At 34.2% G+C, this 22,542-nt stretch overlaps 2 protein-coding genes across 4 annotated transcripts in view; one reads left to right on the forward strand and one right to left on the reverse strand.

Moving 5' to 3' along the window:
• Positions 1-3,092: 3,092 nt before the first annotated feature.
• Positions 3,093-6,430, reverse strand: LOC123322625. Of its 3 annotated transcripts, none has more exons than XM_044910581.1 (10): positions 6,213-6,430; positions 6,058-6,142; positions 5,610-5,971; positions 5,450-5,551; positions 5,072-5,395; positions 4,457-5,018; positions 4,262-4,402; positions 3,672-4,206; positions 3,429-3,616; positions 3,093-3,369 (listed from the first exon to the last, which is right to left on the reverse strand). In XM_044910581.1, the coding sequence occupies exons 2-9, from the start codon at positions 6,078-6,080 to the stop codon at positions 3,449-3,451; spliced, it is 2,217 nt and encodes a 738-aa protein (XP_044766516.1). In that variant the 5' UTR covers positions 6,081-6,142; positions 6,213-6,430; the 3' UTR covers positions 3,093-3,369; positions 3,429-3,448. The 3 variants fall into 3 exon arrangements, with proteins under 3 accessions (XP_044766516.1, XP_044766518.1, XP_044766517.1); XM_044910583.1 differs by having other exon boundaries at positions 3,093-3,377; XM_044910582.1 differs by having other exon boundaries at positions 3,093-3,382.
• A 4,501-nt stretch (positions 6,431-10,931) lies between these two features.
• LOC123314898 overlaps positions 10,932-22,542 on the forward strand; it is a 36,640-nt gene continuing 25,029 nt past the window's right edge. Inside the window, exons 1-5 of the mRNA XM_044900323.1 lie at positions 10,932-11,253; positions 11,308-11,493; positions 14,616-14,970; positions 20,839-21,129; positions 21,257-21,694. Coding sequence (XP_044756258.1) covers positions 11,101-11,253; positions 11,308-11,493; positions 14,616-14,970; positions 20,839-21,129; positions 21,257-21,694 — 1,423 coding nt within the window. The 5' untranslated portion in view covers positions 10,932-11,100. The remainder of the gene's footprint in view (positions 11,254-11,307; positions 11,494-14,615; positions 14,971-20,838; positions 21,130-21,256; positions 21,695-22,542) is intronic.

Here is a 22,542-nt window from a genome sequence, read left to right on the forward strand (position 1 = left end):
TTTTATACTGTGCGATTGCGCACTGGACATTACAAGAATGTCATAAAGTGGTTGTCAAAAATAAACCAGTCAGTCAACAGCCAACCGTCCTTTCATTAACATATCCTCTATGACACGTTACACCGACCACCATGTTGTAGTATGGTGATCCCTGAATTGTAGACATTGTTTATATATCTGCACACAGCCCCTGGAAGGCCCTTAGATTTTATTGCGGCTATAAGAGCTGGAAATGATAACGAGTCGAATGCTTTGGCCATATCAATGGTGGCCATAAACATCTTTTTGCTCTTGTTATGATGATGTTTTAGAGCCATGTCCAGGAGAACGATGTTCTTAGCGAAACCATCTCCTTCCCTGAAAGCTCTTTGTCTGGGGGTCTTAATCTATGGTTCTCAGCCCATTCGCGAGAACCTTGTGCAGAGTTCTTACTATTACCGAGGGCATTGTAATAGGGCGGAAGAGGTTGGTTCTAATGCTCCTCTCTTGTTTGGAAGAAGGACGGTTCTTGCACGGTCAAGGTCCCTCGGCAGTTTCTCGAGCCACTTCAAGATGGTGAAGATCCTGGCCATTATCGCTCCGATGGCTTGGGGAGTTTAGGCGACATATTGATCTGTCGCGTCATAATGGCTGTATTCGGGTTCGGCTTTTGGACGGTCCGAGAATTGTTCTAAAACTGCGCAAAACTGTTGCGCCCTAGTATAAAATCCTCTGCGCAGTTCTAGAACCATCCTCGGACCGTCCAAAAGCCGAACCCGAATACAGCTGCTAGTAATGCACCATTATGGCTGTGGTCCGTATATACTCTTTGGTTTCTTCTGGTTAGTAAGTGGGCGGTCCGTATATGCCGAATTCCTGACAATTCAGTTCAATATCTGTCACCAGAGTAACCGCTCTGGTAACTTTCGGTTACCAAATGTGTATATACGGACCATACGCTAGATTTTGGGGCAGAGCTTCCTCGTGCCTCCTGCGCCTTGGCATATTCTCCTCTTCTTCTTTTTCGCCGACTCTGGTTCGCATCCTTTTGGGTGTTCGCGTGTGGGTGTGGGCCCAGTAGCCCACCCGATCCTTTGAGGATAGGTTGGCCATGGAGCAGATTTTATTCAGCCATCGTGCGTTGAACTCCTCCCATCGAGGGCTCAGCCTCGATGATAAAGTAAAATCGGTCAGAAACCCAAGTGGAATAAGATTGACAATATTCTCAATAATTTATAATGAATAATTATTATAGAAAAAAAAATTAAAACTAGAACCATGGTAACGATACTGCCTACTAGGAATTAATAACTAAATTATTGTATTTGGATTACTTTTACATATACAGGGTGATTCATATATAGGCAGTAAGATGTCTAAAACACTGGTGTGTGCACTTGTCACTTTTTGCAAGCATCAACATTTCAGAAAATCGGGGATATAGGATCAGTTTCGTGGCGGCGCCACCATGTCATTTGCTTCGTTTTATCCTTGTTCTATCAAAGGAAGTCCAAGATACTCTCTCGTTTTATTTTGTTTTGCATTGATATCGAATATCGATCAACGAGTGCAAAATATGAACTGGCCCATTTTGTCAGCTGTTAAGGAATATTTGTGATTTTCGTTGTGAAAACAAATTTGTCAACATTTGAACACTACAGAATAAGGGTTCAAAGGAGTATTTACTGTTCTTCAAGATAATTTCCGTTTGGCAACTTGAATTCGTGAGGGGGTAATTCAATATGATTTTAATAAAACACAATTGATTGGTCAAATATCCAATATACATATTCAGTTGATAGAAAGGTAATTTTCACTATATCTATTCAGGAAGAATATTTGAAGAACAAACTCGAATAGATTTATCAATTTCTGATTCTCAATACATGCTCACAATAAGCATACATTAATTGTCTCCAGGATGCCAAATCATATCGACCAATCAGAGTGCAGCGCATCTCCCGCCAAAACTTTATCTTCTCTCTGACCAACTTTTCCCGGGACCGCGTTATTCTCGAACGAACTTCTTCATGTAATGTTACCAAAGATCCTCTTGATGATACTGAGTTACCTTCGAATGTATTACAAGAAGGTAATTATTTAATCATTGCTTGTTGACTATAAAAATATTTGAACGAGTTTCTAATGTTTGCCTTTCAGCTTGTGGTAATCTCTATATTAGTTTATCAGTTCTAAAAAGCAATTTTTATTTCTACGTTTTAATGATCAATATGGATCTGCGTAACTGCGTGCAGTTGACTGTTGTTAATTCGTTTCGATTTCAATTTAGCTAAATGGACGTCAAGTCAAGAATGTTTGTTAGGTTGGGGTGATTGAAGGTTGCCATTCCTCCCGATTTCAAAAGCTGTAAACCTCCCTACTTTTCAGAAATCTCCTAATGAATCCCGAATTCCCATATTTGCATTGAAATCAATTTATACTTTCAGGTACGATTTTACCGACACTAATAGATATAACTGGGGCGATGGATTTGTAAACGAATCCAAAATTGGACGAGTTTGAAATTGATGTGGAAATTGACCAACTGTTCAATTTGTCGAGTGATGGTTTGAATTTATCGTTTATCAATGCCTCTGTATATTGAAGGTTGCGTATCAAATTTCAGTTGTATTAACTAAAAGCAAAATGAGTGTCCCCTATATAAATCTATAATGATTCAAGGTAGAGTTCATTTACAGACAAAAATCATAAAATGCTTTATGAGAGTCACCAAGTTATTAGAAAGAAATAGGAGGACAAGCACTCCTATGAATGATTTGAAGAGTAATTGAGAATAATTTTGTGACTTTTGAAAAAAATAAAGACAAGGGTAAAATCAATTCAAGTTTATTTCTGCAAAAAAAGTACAAAGGATGTATTCTCAAAAAATAGACACTTATTAGTATAATTTTAATATAATTGTTAGAAAGTTACGGAGCCTATAGCATTTTTACATAATCAAAACTATCAAAGCATACAGCAACTACTGATAAAGAAATTGTTGAGCTTAAAATTGAAATACTATTGCATCTCCCTCCACACCTAAACAGCATATAAAAAAATACAAGAATAGGATAACAGATATTCTATTCGGACAAAATAAAAAAAAAATATCAATTATCTTTGTTTTTTTCCCAACATATATAGTCATACAAGAGGTAGCAACTTGTCAGTTCGAAAAAAATAAGACTCAACATATTCTAAATGTAACTACTGATAAGACCCTTTGTTAGTGGAAAAATTTAATATTGCTCCATCACCTCCCACCACCGAGAACATATAAAAAAACTACAAGGCTTAAAATATTATACATTACATAAATTCAAAAGAAATAAGCGAAAAGTAATAATAAATTTTCCTAAAGCAAAACAGCACTCCATCACCACTTTCCTGAAAAACTATGCTATGTTAAACATATATTATTCGAGAAATGATCAAACCATATTTACATTTTCAATATGTTCAGATTCTACTTTTTAGTGGGGTAATAAAATTGTTTTTCAATTTTCCTTTTTTTCCCTCTCTGATCTTTATTCTTTTGTAGTGTGTCATATTGCTTGTTGATATTTTCCACCATATTATCAAAATCTTCATCATCTAATGATTCCAATTTCATAAAAATCTCCTTCATTACAATCTACAATTAAAATCCTATGCAAAGCTATTCCCATCACCAAAGATTCCTAGTTTACCTCTCGTTTTTTGCTTGGATCTAGAGTGAGAACAGTATTTTGGTTCTGTATTGTCTCATCTAGGAATTCTTTGATTTCTGTCCTCTTCTGTACTCCACTTGTTGATGGTTCATCAATAGGTGGGTAATTTTCAGCAATACCTGGACCTGGAAAAGAATCGCTTCTCTTTTCGATCAAAGCAACTGCATGTATGTGTTTACATAATGCAGTTTTTACTGTGTATTCTGGACAAGTACATTGGTATTTATGAATGCAGATTCTACATTTATCACAATAAATAGTTCTACAATCGTCATCACACAATTCATTATAATCAACTATATAAAATTGGTCCCTCACCTTACTTGAGAAAACCTTAAACTCACCAGAATCTAGACAGACAACTTTCTCCAAAACTTCTTTTTCTGCCTTTATATGAGCCTCTCTATTAACTCTTGATTGGTAGGAATTAACATTTGGCCTTTCAGACTCGATGACTCTTTTCCACATTTTTTCATTAACAAGGTCTTCTAATAAGTCTAATAATTTCTCGATTCTGGAATTGATAGGTTGTGAAGTGAAAAGAGTAGTTTATATATATTAAATTGTACCGTAAATTTTGATGTCCCTTCATTTTATTATATTTAATTACTTTATGCAGGCTCTCAATAGCCATATTGGTATTTATTCCTACATTTATTCTGTGGCAGTGGGCCCACATCATAATTCTCTCATTGCACTGGAAATAATGACTGAAAATAAAATAATGAAATGATTTTGACCATACTGACTATATGGTAATTTACTTCTGTAAGTATTTCAAGAAATCCAGTTCATTTTCTTCTTCAAGATATTTAAAATATTCATCTTTCAATTCTAGAAATTTTGAAATACTGGTCTCTTTCAAGATATTTCTCATTCTTAATTTCATTTCTTTCTTATTATCTGGTTTCTTCAATTTATTCCTGCCTTGAATATTCCAGTTTTTGATGACATGCCAAGTGCAGAGTAAGCGTCTTGGCTTTTCAACATCATCCATTGCTTCGCACCAAGCATTAAAATATTTTATGTCATCATCTGTCATAATGTATTTGCATCTTAGGGACTCTTGAAGTCTTGCTTTTAATGACCTGAAAAATATTTTCTGGATCGTTTGATCCATACGATTACTTATTAAAAATGCTACTGGGAATCCCATATTATTTTCATCCTTGACTAAAACTGTGGTGAGTTCCCAATTCCTGATATTTGTTCCATGGGTGCCGTCAATGCAAATGATTTTGCTGTATTTTCTTAGCTTTTTTTCCATAATTTTATTCATAAAGGCTAAAGCAAAATCCTCGTTTCTCAGCTCAGGGTAATTTTCCCCTAAAAAAGTTTAAATATCAGGAAAATACAAATAATCAGTGAAAAAATATTACCTATCTGTTTGAACAAAAAAACAGTATTTTCTTCTTGACTATTCATTTCTCCTACTTTCAGGGCTGTTGCTGTCATGTCATCTGTATCACGCTGTTTGTTTATATTGAATTTACGTATAATGTATGCAAGATCCCCTCTTGTTAATAAATTCATTCTGGTGAGCTTCCCTTCCTCTGATATTCTCGCATCCTCAAGTATTCTCTCTTTTGTAACACCAGCACATAATTTTTCAGCGAGCATTTCCTGTTGATCCTTCGATAAATGTTTGGCTCGGAGTTCATCATCATGGCCAGCATGTGTTTCAATATAGTTCACTGTTACTCCTTAAATAGAATGAATCAACACTAGTACAATAACTATATTATTAAAAGTGTTACCAGAATTAGTTATTTTAGCACAAATTCTAGATGGACATAATCCTGATATTTTAATGCTTCCTCCTGCTTTTGAACATCTTTGGTTACTTTTACTGTCATATCCTGAATAGAAGTAATTGAATAATTGAGTTACTTAGATAGACAGCTTAAATATACTCACCTCTTGTATTACTCCTATTGCAATTATAGTATATGTACTCATCATCTTTGATCTTTTGACCTCTTTGAAAGGCATAATCTATATTTCTATTGTCAACTGCTCTCCAAGCTTCAAATTCCTCTTTGTTTCCAAAATAAAGAGTTGATCGTATAATAGTCAAAAAATGAATTTTTTCTATATGATCCACTAACTGGTCATGGCTTCCAAATGATAACTTAAGTTTATCCTCACAAAGTGGACATTTAATATTCTTCGTGTCCTTGCCTGTAAGTGGCTCTTGCAGGTGCACCTGTTTTATATGGCGGTTGAATGTAGACACACTGGATAACCTTTTGCCACATATGTGACAAAGAAGCTGTTTACTACAAAAATAGCAAGCTGATGACAACAATCAAATCACCCCTATTCTGTAACTCAGATCGGAATGAACCATATGAATAAACTTTACCTTTCTTGATCCATATCGATCATTCAAACGTAGCAATAAAAACTGCTTTTTAGAGCTGATAAACTGATATAGATATTACCACCGGCTGAAAGGCAAATATCAGAAACTCGTTCAAATATTTTAATATAGTCAAAAAGCAATTATTAATTAATTACCTTCTTTCGCAATCTGTATAAGCGATAATAATCGCTGTTTTCGAAATTTAATGAAAGAACAAACTGAAATGCGAAATTTTGAACTTATTACATTCACAGATAACAGAGTATCATCAAAATTAAGAGGATCTAATGGTACGATTACATGAAGAAGTTCGTTCGAGATCGAGAATAACCCGGTCGGGGGAAAAGTTGGCCAGACCAGAGAAATGTTTTGGCGGGAGATGCCCTGCACTCTGATTGGTCGATATGATTTGGCATCTGGAGACAATTAATGTATGCTCTCACAATAGAGGACTTCCCTACATGTTTGCCAACCTAAAAAAAGGTCTAAAAGGTCTACCATCAGGGAATGATTGCTTTCTAACGAAACCTACTTCATTCTTTCCGCAATGATCAAATATATTTATGAAATTCTATCGAGCTTTCTAGAGTTTACTGTTAAAAAGAAAAAAAGATTTTCATAACCTCGATTGCTGATTGGTTGAAATTTATGTTGGTATTACTACTTCTTGTGACAATTGACATGTTTCGTTGGCAAATGTCAAGAAGAAAAAAGTAATCTGTTAGGTTATGGGCAAAGTTTTGGTTATGTGCACAATCTTTGCTTGAACGCATTCTTGTTTTCTTGTATTTTGTAAGCTATACAGCAGACAATATTAATATTATATATATCAGTAAAAATGACATTTGCCAATGAAATATGTCGATTGTCACAAGAAGTAGTGATACCAACATAAATTTCAACCAATCAGCAATCGAGGTTATGAAAATCTTTTTTTCTTTTTAACAGTAAACTCTAGAAAGCTCGATAGAATTTCATAAATATATTTGATCATTGCGGAAAGAATGAAGTAGGTTTCGTTAGAAAGCAATCATTCCCTGATGGTAGACCTTTTAGACCCTTTTCTAGGTTGGCAAACATGTAGGGAAGTCCTCCATTCACATTACGTATTTCCAATACAGTTTCTTTGAATTATTGATGAAGTTGCCATAAAACTCAGCTATATCCTTCCCGAATGTTCGTTCATCTGATTTTTTCTGCCTCAAATTCCAACAACACCGAATTATTAGCTGTAGTTCTTGATTGTCCAAACAGAAAACTGAACTTACTGAACGACATGTTGAATAAATGAATGTTCTACACCCCTTTCTCGAAACTGATACATTTTCACACACCAATAATCGCTTATAAATACAACATATTCGTTAAGCCCGTTTGCAACAGCCAAGAATTCTCTGGAGAATTCTCTACAAAATTCTCGCAAGAAAAGGGCGGAGACTATTTAGTACGCAACTGAACAGAGAATTCTACCGAAAGTGCGTATGTAACGGTACATAATTCACGGCGCATGAAATCTCGAGTAAATTTTCTAGAGAATTCTCGGCTGTTGCAAACGGGCTTAAGTCGTAGGAAAGTATTCAAATTATTTTCAAATATCAATTGACAATGCTCTGTCAAATTCTAAACAGCGCTACTTACAGTGGGAAAAACGAAACTGATCCGATATCCCCACGAAATTAAAAACAAAATCGAATCAGTGAATACACCAGAGTTTTAGACATCTTAATAGGCAGAGACAAGACCCTTTCTCTATGGATATAGGCTAAGAGAAGATTGTTTGAACCAAAATATGGCGATAGGACCAAATATACCTCAATGAAATATTGCTGTGGAAAAAGATAGAGGGCGTTACAGTTGAATTTTTTTTTCATTTTTTGCTAATAATTTCGATGTATAAAAACACAATTGAACAGTTCAGAGCACCGGAAGGGGGATTTGAAGTAACGATTTATTTATTTTATTTATTCCGACGATAAAGCATAATTAAAAACAATGTAACATAAAAAAAATAAACATAAATTAAATGTTCTACGTAGGCCTCCTCCGACTTCTATGCCTTTTCTAATTCTTTTAATGAAGGACTTTCGAACTTCGAAGAAAATATTATCCTTGTTTATAGACCTCCCCCCTCCCCCCTTGTTTATAGGGGTTATATAAACAAGGGGGTTATATAAACAAGGATATTATTCTGTCCCCTTATAAAAAATTCAACTTTAACGCCCTCTATCTTTTTTCCACAGCAATATTTTATTGAGGTATATTTGGTCCTATCGCCATATTTTGGTCCAAACAATCTGCCCTTAGCCTATGTTCCAATAGTTATGAATCACCCTGTATAAATATATCCATTTTACGAAACAGATCCAATTTGATTTAAATTCACGTATAATGACAGGCGTAATTCTGCTTACCGTTCCCATGGGTTTCTCATTGTTGGCATTCGCTGCATAGATAGAGACTTGACAGAATTTAATTTACTCTATACTTCATTCAAATTTATTTTAGCAGTCGGTTGGCCATGAAATAATTTTCTCAAGTTTTTGTAACTAGAACGAAGTTAGGTTGGCACTGATGAAATGTCGTTAATGTCATAACGCCGTTGCCACAACTAATATCAATTTTTATTACGAAAATGCCGAAAGTGATTGAAAAAAGAGACAGGGTTTCAGGAAGTGCTATTTAGAATTCAGGTCCGCTCATTCAAATAGTTATACCCTGATATTCTAAAATCCACAATACGTCAGACGGTAGCGAACATAACCAAGGTAGAGAATTTATATAATGTTTCATCTGAATCTAAACGACTTATATTTCAGCTGAATATTTCCACAATCAGAAAGATTGTGAATGAAGAGTATGACAAAGAATTTCCTTCTATTGGGAGACCCAAAAAAATGGTGGCATTTGGGAATTTTATGTTTGAGTGAATTAATGCGAAAAGTTAACTACAGGATTTTCGATAAATGTCATCGGAGAATGAGTTCCCTAAAATGGATTTTTCTGTTTTTCATTTGACTTGTCCTATACAATGTAAATGTCTTAAGGTACTAATAAATACCTAATTATTATAATTACATCAATGTATTAAGATGAATAGCCACAAATACGCGCAAGTTGCCCTGTTACTATTTATTCATGTGAAATTTTTGTTCAACGGTGAAGTTGCATCTTAACTTGAAACTTCCTTCAACTCCTTTTACTTATATTGATGCAAGATGATTTTTATTGAAAAATTTAACATTCTTGTAATTATCTGTTAATTCCTTCGGGAGATACCCATTGCCAACCACTGCATCATATGCATTTCATCTTCGGATTAATATTTTTGAAATCCACAAATGATGTAAGCCAAAGAAGATAACGAACATTAACTCTCCTCAAGCTAGTGCATATTATGATATTATACCGATCTCTTGTATTTTCCATGCAAATAACTGGATTTGGTATGCCTTCAATCAGTTTGTATAAACTTCAATTATGTTCGTCAGATATTTTCCGAAGAGATTCGACATTGTGATAAAATACGTAATAACAGAAACTTTTACGTAGAAAGGGCAACATAGCGTTGATTTAAAACCCAAAAATGTTTTGACAAGCTTCATAACCCCACATTTTCGTACTATACAGAGTGAAATGTGTCAAATTTCCATGGCCAACCGACTGCTAAAATAAAGTTGAATGAAGTATATATATAATATTTGCGTGCGGGAAAGTGACTCGTCTTTGCGGGAAAAGGGTTGAAAGCACGCTAATAAAAAAAAATTCACTTTTTTTCCGTTTGACGAATAAAAAATATTCTGACTTTCCGAGATGACGAATTGATTGAATTGAATTATTATGAAAACCCCATATAAATTAGTGGTTTCTGATGTAAGATATTCATTTTCTCTTTTTGAACTGACCACTAAAATAGTGTAGACCCCTCTTAATACGGGCTAATATCGCAAACTCATTTACCTAACCTACATTATACAATAATAATAAAAAATGGGGCCTTGACGATGGCAAATTGGCTAGTTCAATTCAGATCGTAACACTTGTTGATATTCATATCGGCGGGTGGTATGTTATTATACAATAATGTTGCTATTTTTTTCCAACCCTAATATGGGTGTATATTTTATAAAAAAATTGTATTTTGGAAAAGTTGAAAATTGAGAAAAAAAAAATGGGCGTTCAGATTTTATCATTCGCTAATAAGAATGTGTTTTAGAATCAAAAGTTTAATTTCGCATATTTTCTCGTTGTACGCTTATTCACAACTTCAACATTCACAACAGAATGCTTTTCTGCTATGTAAAATTTATGAAAAAATTATTTTGATAATTTCATTATTTTCATTATGTATTGGAATTACGATTTTTTCAATTCCTAAAATTTGCTGCCCACAAAGCCTTGCCGATACTTTTGCTTCTGTTTCCATTAGCTTTTACATTTCTATATTTTAAGCTGAGGGGTTGTAGTAACACTTAACTTTAGCCGGCTAAAAATAAAAGAAACTAAAATTAGCGTACCATCGAAGCTAAACCTAAGTTCAGCCGTCTAATCTTAAGTTTATGTTCACACCTATCTTTAACCGCAACATATCGACAGCAATTATAAAGTGCATACCAGTCAAGCATTTAAAGTAAAAAATAAAAGTTGTGGTTATGCATCCCCTAAATATTAAACTACGCGCCGCCACTGGTGGCTAGTAAGATGTCACAGGAGAGCAAAGAGTAACTCAAAGAGTTTTGCAGTAAAAGAAAAGACTCGTTCTTTTTGTTTTTACCAGAGATTTAGAATCTCTGGTTTTTACTCTTTGTTGAAACTTAAAAATTAAGAATAAGAACCGAACATAGTCAAAAATCTGTGGAAGCAACCGGTGTCAATAATGTCAATATTCAGACGCTCGTAATGGCGGTGTTTGTGTGATTTGATTTATAAAATTGAACCAAATGGACAACCTTTTACGGAATATCTACATTGTGTACAAAGATTGACACTGCATATCTTTGCTTTCATTCAACAATTCATCTGCTGAACGTTAGAATTTCATATATCATGGAAATGGAAAATGAAAATAATATTCAGCAGGATCTTTGCAGACTATGCAATTGCGAATCTGATGAAAATAGTGAAATGTTCAGTATTTTCGATAAGACTGAAGGTGGTCAAGAAATACTTCAGCTTATTCAGGAATGTCTTCATCTAGTGGTGAGTAACCTTCAAATTTATTGATTTCCACTTGATGTCAATTCAATGTTGTAGGTACAAAAATCTGATCCTTTTTCTAAAAGCGTCTGTGCTGATTGCTTAGAAAACCTTAATAGTTCATTCAAATTCAAGAAGAAATGCCAGGAAATAGATGATAGTCGTAGGGCACCCTACAGAAACAATGGTGAAAAGAGTGAACATGTATCGGAATGTACTGTTCATGATACAAAAGAAAATAGTGTAAGTAGGGCTTAAAGTTTACTTTAGTGCCCACCTCTGGTTTTGTCGTCGATTTTAAATTTTAGATGAAGTATTGTTTAAAAAATCGATTGGTATATATTGTCTCTACTTCAAGAGACGGTAGGGGTCTTTTAATTCAGGAGATATGATTTTTTGAAGTTCTTATGAAAATTGCGAATATTTGACATAAATCCTTCAATATTTTGCCTGTTCAGCGCTTGAATAATTTAACCCAATCGCTTATTCGTTGCATTAATATCTTAAAATGGAATTTTCCTATACAAATATTATTGTTCACTGTCCCAACCTGAGTTCATCTAACCTAACTTCATTCATTTATATTTTTTATCACAAATTGATAAATTCCTCACATTTATTTGAATAAACTAACTGATAATATATATTTATCGAGTTCTCTTGAGGCTAACATTCAAATTCAATTGAAATTGATGGAAAAATCAATGACAAACATCTATGGTGGGCGCTAAAGTAAACAGGAGCCATTACTTTTATATTTTAAACTTCAGTTTGTCTGATGTTGAGAATTAGGTTCTGATGAATATTACTGTGCGTTTATATTATTGTAGGTTCCCAATTCAAAAATACCTCAAATTTCTTCTAATTGAAACAATTTCCAGTAGAAATGTTCATAATGCTGGATCTGATGGAATATCCTTCACTTACCAAAACACAATAACATACATATTCGATTCATCAACCAAAATATTGGTAGAAAAGCCATTTCTACCATTTTCAAATTCTTAGAAACTAATTTCTGTGGTTTTGACAATTTCAGATGAAATCATTTGTTGTTGTTTGCTTCTTCATGAAATTATAACGTGCGTTCAAAAAAATTCGTCGTCAAGTAGGCTATGAAATTTTGAAGGCTGATGTTCGGTGGCTGAACGTATGTCTTTCCTTGAATTACTTCATCTTCCCAAAATGTAAACAATGATGACATTAACCTATATATCGTAATTTTGTACGGAAAGGCACTTTTCAGAAAAGGTTACCTGTAAATTTCACCCAACGTTCGAAAAGCATTTCTTTCTTTGAGTAAGATGACAAGTATCCAAACAATCTGAGGCGGTTAGAAAAGTTCTTCGTAAAAATTTTAACCGTCCACTATTTTCATACGTAAGAGACATGAATCTTGAATTGATCGGGGTAGTATGTTTTTTTGTAAGAAGGTTCTAGTTACTTCAGTCATATGAGTAGATCACAGTAAGATTCTCAATAATATGTTTAATAATTCTCTATAAAAATTGAATTGATTCAGTCATTACTGAAAATCCATGACTAAACTAAGAGAACTGAATTACATGAAAATAGCTATTGGACAATTTATTAAAATTCAATTCAGCTATAAAAAGGCATGATGCTTTCTCCTTCTTAACGTTCTGCTATTGAAGTTCCATAAAAGAAGGTAGGTCCACATTTTGCCTTTGACTGATGCATACTGTCAATATGCATCAGTTCAGTATGATACTGAACTCCAATTTTTCTCGGATGCTACAAGGTTAGGTAATCACAACCTTTTCAGTTTTCTGATAACATGTCAATCTTTATGGAAACAAATGGATATCTTTTTTTCAAAATCGGGTGGCATATGCCAACGGATACTCCATCCACTTGAGATAAAATCTGAAGAGAGGTTTGTCGAGCTTCTGTCACCATGTTTTCATTATTACTGAACTCTAGAGTTTTCTTTTTTGGTAAACCACTTCCTTTTTTGTTTGAACATACCTGTTTCGTCAACACATCGCAAAACAGTACAATGGAAAAATTCATTCTTAATAATCAACAGCAACATAGGCTTCAATGAAGTCGCCGGAACAGAATATTTCCATTTTCCTTCAATTTTCTTTCCAATTTTGAAGTAGAATTCAATAGTAAAAGTCTTCCACACGTCCGTAAAAACCATCTTTATAATTTGCTGATAATTTTAATTCAACAACAACCCAAAATTCTAAAATGACAGTTCACCTGGAAAATAGTAAAGCACGAGCTAAGAATTACGTTTAGACACGAAATATCGACGTTCAAAATTCCATAGCCTACTTGACGACGACTTTTTTTGAACGCACGTTACTAAATCTAAGGCATCCTTATTAGGAAAAGCAAAGAAGCACAATACAACAAGTCAGTATGTTTGATTCATTTTGAATTTTTTTGTTTTGAATGAAGTGTAATAAAATAGGAAATTTATTTGGCTAAAAACAAGAAAATTCCTTAGGATATTTGGCAAATATTGTAGAGGATAATTCAAAATTGTGTCAATAGCCCAATAAATACTATTATTAATGAGTATACATGCAAACATGTATGCCATCAAAACTATTTCTGATAGATGGTTCCACAACAAGCAAATCAAAACTTTCTGTTACAGTTTAGCCAAGCTTTAAGCATCTTAATCCAACTAATGTACATCAAAATCAGTTTGGAACTGATTCACTGTCCTCGGTAGGCAATAAACTTGACGAAGTCATTTGGGCTTCTGACTAAATGAAGAAGTCTTAGATGCCAATATGTAATTCTTGAAGCAAGTACATATAGGGCAGGGTACATTTTGTTGAACTTTTTCTATCCTCTTTTGATTATTTGGTCAAAACGTTCATGAAGTTTCAATAACACAATTTATTCATTTTCGTTACAACATAATGGCAAATTTGAAAAGGGTGAAGATTTTTCTGAAAAAAATATTTCCAGCAGAAATATTCAAATGTGACATGTTTTGACATTTTTTTTCCAATAAGAAAGTAGCAGGTTGTTTCCGGTATAACTGGTTTCGGAGGTCTGAAAATATTTTAGGGAGAGAGTTCATTTTCCAAAATCCCAACAAAATTGTATTGATGCACATAGCATGTTTTACAAAATGGCCAATTCTCTACAAAATTCAAATTTGTATTTTGAAGTATTGTAAAAAACTGTTCATATTTTAGAAGCGCATCCTCAGATCTGCTTGATTAAAATAAACACTGAAAATATTTTTAAAGTTATTTTGTATGCAATATTAGGTTCTGATATGCAGGTTCAAACAACACAGGAGTTTTTGCTAGGAAATATAGTTGAGATAATTATGAATTTTTTCTATATTTAATGATGAAATTATAATTTTACAGTTGAAAAATGGTTCTGAAGACCCTGAGGACAATAAGATTGTAGCTAAATGCCAAAAAGATGTTCAGACTTCAACAGATGGTCTCTTAAACTTCTGTAGTAATTGCCAATCTGAGATTTTGGAAGCTCATAAAGTGGATAGTGAAATTGAATTACGTGCCGAACTACACCAAGCAATTGCTGATTCATTCAGTAGAAATAAGATAGTTTCATCAGATAAAGTCTTAAGAAGCAAAAGAAAGAGGAGCCAGGCATTTTACCATGAACTGGACGATTCATTATGTAGCAGTTTGACCGAATTTACCAATACTGAAAGTTCACAATGCTTTGAATTCCAGAGTGATGTTGATTCAATGGGTAAGCTTTTCATCTAAATAAATAAAATGTCAATTTTAAATATGTCTTTTAAGATACTATTAAAGTATAGGAGCCTTGGGATATTTGAGGACCCTAATATCAAAGGCGGCAATCTCCACCGTGTTCCTATTTGAGTAAAGCGCAAAAAACGGCTACGTCCATATTGTTTTATATTTAACTGCGTGCGTAGTTTCTAACGGAATGAAATACTAAACTTCATTGAAAAATGAAGTTATTATGCCTAATTTCTTTTTAGTTTTCGAAAAAATGAGAAAAAATGAATGGAGAATGCCGTGTTTGATACTGATTATTGGATTTTGCCGGATTTGATACCAAAGGTTCTACTGAAATGAGTTGGGATCTGAATATCAAGTGTTTTGAAAAAGATTCACGAATAGAATAATGACAATATTGAAATAATTCCAAGAAAACATGTAATCAAAAATATTTTTATTAACATAACATATTTATTATACATATACAGAGGCTATTTCTTCGATAAATTCGCAGGTTTCTCCTTCTGCTGCTGATTCTTCCATGTCTGGCAATGCGTTTTCTTCTTTCTGGGCTGCTTGCCCTGACTCGAGAGTTCCATGAGAAAGGATTTTCGCAAAAAAATCTAGTTCTTCAATTGATCTCCAGGTAGCCCCCAAGTGTTTTGCAAGAAGTTTGTGAACATCTTTAAGCTTCAACATATTGACTTGTTTCAGACCACTTTTTATGATGACTGGTTCAATTATGTGAAGGGTTTTTCCTTTTCTTAGTACACTTTTGAGGGTTTCCAAAAACGAACTGAATTGACGCTCGGAATTCAGATGAATTACGAACGTCACGACACACATGTGCTGATTGGCCAGAACGGACATTGCCGGCTTTGATTCTAAGCGGGTCTTGGAGATTGCCGGGTTTGATTCTCAGACGAAGTTTCAAAGTGGTTTTTTAATGGGATATATTCTTTCTTGACACACGCGATCCATATGTTCAGATATAGCGCGAAAAATTGAGAAATATTATGTATTTAACTCAATTTCGACCAAAAGTGGAGATTGCCGACTTTGATACCAGGGTCCTCATTTATCTGTGTATTAACGATTATTTTAAAAATTTTATTAATGATAATGTTGAGAGGACAATTGTCAAAGGAAATTTTTGTAGATGTGGAACAAATGCACACTATAAAGGGTGTGTCATTGACTCATACAAATATTTTAACAGTAGATTCTTGAGGTCAAAGAAACCCTTTTTTATACCATTTTTCCAATGGTAATTCGGCCCTGAAAAAAAAAATATAGCCATTTTAAGTTTTCATAATGAGCTGCGCCATCCCTAGAAAAGGATTTCCTTCAGAATAACTAGCTAAATCTGTGACACCACACATCTGTGGATCTTTTAAATAGAGTTGCATTCAGCCAAAGTACCCAATTTTCCAAATAGGGATATTTTTTATTTTCGAATATCAAATTACTAGAAAACAGCAAATTATACGAGAGAGTACTTTCATTTTTCGAAACATTCAAATATTCATTAGATAGCGTCTAACTTAGTTTCAAGAGTTAGGTTCTTTGAATTTTTGGTATTTGTATGGTACGTAATGGTCATTATCAGAAACATGGAAGACGCGGGTGATATCTTGTGTTCGAAAATGATTCAACAAATAATTGAAAAACTATTTTCCGAAATTTATTTCATTCGATAAAACCGTTTATGAGCATTTTTTATGACTTTTCAACAGCCAGTATCTTTTGAACCGAGACGATACGGAAAAAGGTGTTTTTTTAACCTCAAGAATCTACTGTTAAAATAATTGTATGAGTCAAAGACTTACCCTGTATATTTGCATTGGTAAGATAGCTGATATGATGGCAAATTCAAAAGAATGGCATACCTTGGGTTGAAAGTCAACAGTTACATATTACAGATTGTTGGATTTGATGGCCGGACCAACCAAACCTGCCACCGCGACCAAAACGGTCTATTGTAGCACACAAACAAGCTCATAGAGCTAAACCTCTCCCTCTAGTCCCATCGTGCTCAGAAAGGGCAGAGGGGAAATAATTCTTGAGTTCCTCTAGATACAGCTTGGAAGAGGATGTGCTCAACCGTTTCATCCTCCTTTAGGCTGAGCCTGAAGAGTGATTAATTGGCAATGCGAAGTTTGTGTAAGTGAGCCCTGAGTCCTGTGAAGACCGCCATTATAGATCTCAGATTGGTTCTAGACTTAAGTCAACAGTTACTGGTATTCATATGGAAAACAGGAAGCACTCTTCTTCGAATAATTCTGCTAGGGATGTTACTTTTGAAAAAATGTTCAATATTTTCACATCATTATGTAGTATTATATCACTATTTGCTGTTTGGGTCCAAAATGGAGATGGTGGTTATGAGAAGATCATCAAATTGGACAAACTGAATTAATCTCAACTTAAGATTTTCAACAGACAATCTATTTTTTTATCATTCCAGTAGATTCTACTTAAAAAAAGGAGGGATTACCTGAATAAAACCTACATCTTTCATAGTTATAAGGAAAAAACTCGAAATAAGGGAAAACCGCAAATTTAAACTGCCTCATTATGGTACCTGTCCACTTGCGACGGAATAGTCTCAAGAGCAGTCTCAAGCACTTTCCGACACAAGTCAATACTCAGAGACTGAACGTGTCTCAAGTGCTCAAATGAACAACGCCCCGAAATTAATCTCGAAACTTTCTCTCAAGATTTTATCTCATGTGGACACTTACCATTTAGTCTGTGGCTTTCGAAAACCACACAGGGAAACTAAATTCAATATTTCATTCAATAATTTTGATACTCTATTAATTGTATCTAATCAATTGTTTATAGTTATAGTTTGTTGAGAAACCATGAACTATTTACAGAATGTGAAAACTATTAATGGAAGCATCGATTTCAGTTTCCAACTCCAATTTTAACAATTTTTTCAACAATCCATATAACTCAAAAACCATTGATTTTTTGCCCAACCTATGGCATACTATTGAAACTGCTATTAAATCAGCTATTTAACTGTGCAAGAATATACTGGGTGTGCCATTTGAAATGAAAAAGTAGTAGATTTTTTCCGGTATAACTGGGAGCTTCTCAAGCCTGCAAATATTTCAGGAACAAAGTTCCTAACAGCACAACATTGTAATTAGTTCTGTAAAAACGTCTTTATAGGAAATCCAGCATACGTTTTTTCGTTTATGGCACCCTGTATTTTGTTGATAAAGGAGTTATGTCACATTGGAAGGTCTAGTTCAGGAGGAAGCTGATCTCTACCGGCCATTTTCAATAAAGCTATCTATCCATCGTTACACTTACTGACGATTGGTAACCATTGGTAACCATTCTAAAATATGAGGGGTTCAGAGCCGAAGTGAACCAAGTCCATTCAGCCTAATTTTGAGATGAATGGCTTAGAAGTTTTTTATCACCCATTAATTCAAAAGTGCCTTCTTCATTCATTATTATTCTTATGTAAGCATATGCTTACATTCTAACCTTTTAAAATCTAAAGAAGTCACTTTTGAATTAATTTGTGATAAACAACTTCCGAGCCATTCATCTCAAAATTAGGCTGAATGGACTTGGTTCACTTAAGCTCTGAACCCCTCATATATCTACAGATAGATCATAGAAACGAAATCAGATAGTTTTTCTATCTTCAGTAAGTGAAACAATGGATAGATAGGTTTATTGAAAACGGCCGTTAGACGACTAGGGTAGCTGTAGGGAACATATGTATACAGGGTTGGGATCCATTATGGAATAGATGAATAGAAGTAATAAGTAATATTTCTTCAACCAAGAACTCAAATTGAAAAAGAAAACTCTTATCTATTTTAGTTATCCTCATTTTCTGTGAATTAATAGTTTCTCAACCAATAACTTAACGTTAGAGAGATATGGAAGCATCCTTAACGTCATGCGGTAATAACGTCAAGCGCTAATAACGTTACGACGCATGCGTATTTCCATTTTCAGAATAGCGGGCGGTATTAACGTTACCGCATGCCGTAATTTACGGGTGGATAACGTTGAACGTTATCGTAATTTACGTTGTTTTCTTGCCTTGCGCATTACTATTTTTCCGTTTGTTTTGACAGAAGTAGGTTATGTTATGAAAAAGGGGCCTCTTAATCGACATTGAATCGAATTTTTTATAAGAACAGAAGAGACTGAGTTCCTCAAGAATAATCTAATAACCAAAGGTAAAAGTGTATATCTTCAATTAATGGGTCACATGAAAGGAAGAGTCGAATGAAAATAGAAATTTTCATCCTAGTGTTTAATTCTGTGTACCTATTTCAATCCCATATTGTTGATTATGAACTATGTAACTTGTTTTCAATAGGAAATAAAAGGGTTCAATTCGAGATTTTTTTATTAAGACTCATAAAAGTAGAAACATCTAGATTGGATATATGGCTTATAGGTTAATGGCAGCAAAGCAGTACACAAATAATTCTACGTTATCTCTACATATCCTCCAGATGATATTCCAATTTTTTCTTAGTAACTATAGTGGCCACTTAAAGGTTCATCATATTTTAAAATCATGAAAGCATCACTGTGAACAGGTATTTTTCAATACAGTTTAATCCACCCCCACAAACAAAAATTCCTGTAGATATACATCCATATAAACGCACGTTATTCACAAAAACAGCATAAAATCAATCCAAAATGCATAACCTAATAACCTATCGACAACAAACTTTGACATTTACCGATCATCTGTTGCTTACGCTAATAACGTAAATTCGTATCTTCCATACGACTAAAATCTGAGCCAGATAGCGCAAGACGTTATTCCATTACCGCATGACGTTATTAACGTACGTTCGGGTTATACGCTTCTTCCATATCTCTCTATTAAGATTCCGAAACACGTTATTTGAAATCTGATTATACTTAATTTTGGGAACCGCATCCAACTTCCGGTTTTCAATTGGAAATATGTACATATAAATATAGCATGTGTTGACTCGTTGGAAAGCTCTCTGAAAACGGAATCCGACCATAATCTTTTTTTTTTTTATATTTGTAATTATCATTGTAAACTCAAGAGTCTCTGTATAAAATATATGTATCAATATTTAATCAAAAAAAGAACAAAGATTATGGTGGGATTCCATTTTCTGTGAGCTTTCTAACGATCCCGAACATGGTACCTATGTTTCCATTTGAAAACTAAAGTTGGATGGGGTTGAGGCTAAGGGGTTGAAAAAAAAAAACAATTTTATTGCAAGAACTTAACGGTAATTGGAAATCAATTGACGGAACGCGTTTTCATTTTCAGTTTTTGATTGAAGAAGTAGAAATTAATTTTATTCCAAGGTTATGCTCCTGTATATCCTGGATCTGGCCGACCTACACCTGGAGGGCCCGAGCCATCACTGTTTCAAGGTCAATAGCTAACGGCGAGTTTCATAATCAAACTTAAAGAACCTTTAATTTTAATGCTTCCTTTAACCCTACTAAAAATTACACTAAAGGAAGCTTTAAGGGTAGAGAAACTTTAAATTTGATTATGAAACTGGATGTAAGATATAAGTATTTAAGCAAGCACTTACCCCTTCCCTAGATACCATTACGCGCGTTGGCATCACAGCCTGTTAGCTCTGATAGGCAATTTAAGAGTTAAAAATTTAGGAGGTCAATTAAATATTCGGTAATGAAAATTGGAATCTTCTATCATCATCTTATGTACTATGCACCGTTTCATTAAACAAAGAATAAATTCGCTTCGAACCTACAAAGATGACTGGTGAATTGATAATACTGAAGAAGTGCGAGTCATTATGTTTTTTTGATTTGGAAAGTAATATAACATCCATCATGAAACATGATTCTTACTTTTCAGAGGAAGAAGAAGAACGACAAGCTAAAAGGAGGAAAATTGAAACTATTGAGGAAACTGTGCAACCTGTATCTTATGAAACTCGGTTTGAAGAAGAAGATGAATATGTTTATAATTCAATATCACTGTTGAAGCTATGCTTGAACGTTATAAATAAAGAGAACATTCCAGAATATGAGGCTGAGCACCAGACTGCAGAACTGATAGAGCCCACTTGCAATTATTGTGGACAGGATTTCAGAAACAGAAAACTGTTGGCTCTGCATGAAGTGGAACATCTGAATGTGGAATTAGGTAAGACCTCATTCCCTGTTGATTTATTACAAACTTGACAAAATATTTTTCTTGAAATTTTTTTTGGGTTTCCTTCCACAGTATCAGGAACGCAATCAATCAATATTCAACAAATTCTTCATTTCAGGCGAGAAAGTAGATATTCCCTCACTTTGGCATGAATCTAGAGATGACGCTGACATTCGTAATAAATGGTTGACTTCCGAAGACGACTTGATTGAAGAAGAAAATTACATGGAAAATGAAACGATGGGTGACGTTGTTGAGATGGAGGAAGAAGAGGAGGAAGAAAGTCTGTTGATCCCAGTTGGATCGTCGGAACAAAGAGATGGTCAAAACTATGAAGAGACTAGAGAAGTGACATTAATTGATGGAAAGCCTTTCGTTGATGGCCTGCCCTTGTCTGATTATGCTAAGGAAGAGAGGCGAGCTTTCTATCACTCTATGCGAGTTGGTGGGGTGAATAAAAGATTCTGCCCTCTTTGTAGATATAGCTTTAAGGACAATTGGGCCATAGAGTCGCATTATTTCTCCATGGCCTGCTATTATACATGTCGTTATTGTGGTACGTATTACTTAGTCACATTATTGGGAAGTTTTTAACTATACAGGGTGAGTCTTTGACTTGTACATATATTTTAACTGAAGATTCCTGAGGTCAAAAGAAATACATTTTTCATCAGAAATAAATACCCCAGATAAGGGTCACATTCATTTTCATATTAATTCATTCCATGCCAATCAAAAACGCTCTTCAAATGGAACATTATTTTGGATTGATTTAAAAGTGTTAAAATTGGTTATTCTGGGTTTTCCTTGGAAGATAGATGTACGCCGTCGCTGACTTATTAACAGAATTTTTTAGCTGTACGAAATTGTAGTGATCATCTTCCTCTATAGAGGGCATTGAGCTGAGATCAAAAGCACCTCATACATGTGTCTTAGGTACTCCGTTTCCGATATATAGGAGGTTTTCTCAAATTTTCGTTTCACTATACTGCCCTCCTAAGCCGAAAAGACGTATCTCAAATTTCACTGAAATTTTCATTGCTTCATATAAATACACTTTAAGTTGTAATTAATCCATTTCCTTAGCGAAATAGTGGTTATCTCATTCACCACAATGCATGTAGACTTTTTCAACAAAAATCCCAATTTCAAATGTTCGTTGGTGCGGTTTTGAAATTCATTAGAATTCCCTATATCTCAAAGCAAGGAAATTTGAGATACGCCTTTTTGGCTTAGGAGGGCAGTATAACTCCTATAACTATAACGATTCAAATGATAATTCATTATCAGGTTGAAGTTGTTAGTTCCAATGAAACACAACATTGAAATTTGGCCTGCTAGATCTCCTGATCTGACTCCTCTCGATTTCTCTCTTTGAGATTATTTGAAGACCAAGGTCTATGA

Source organism: Coccinella septempunctata, chromosome 1, assembly GCF_907165205.1.
Source record: "Coccinella septempunctata chromosome 1, icCocSept1.1, whole genome shotgun sequence".
In the NCBI taxonomy this organism is placed as follows: domain Eukaryota; kingdom Metazoa; phylum Arthropoda; class Insecta; order Coleoptera; family Coccinellidae; genus Coccinella; species Coccinella septempunctata.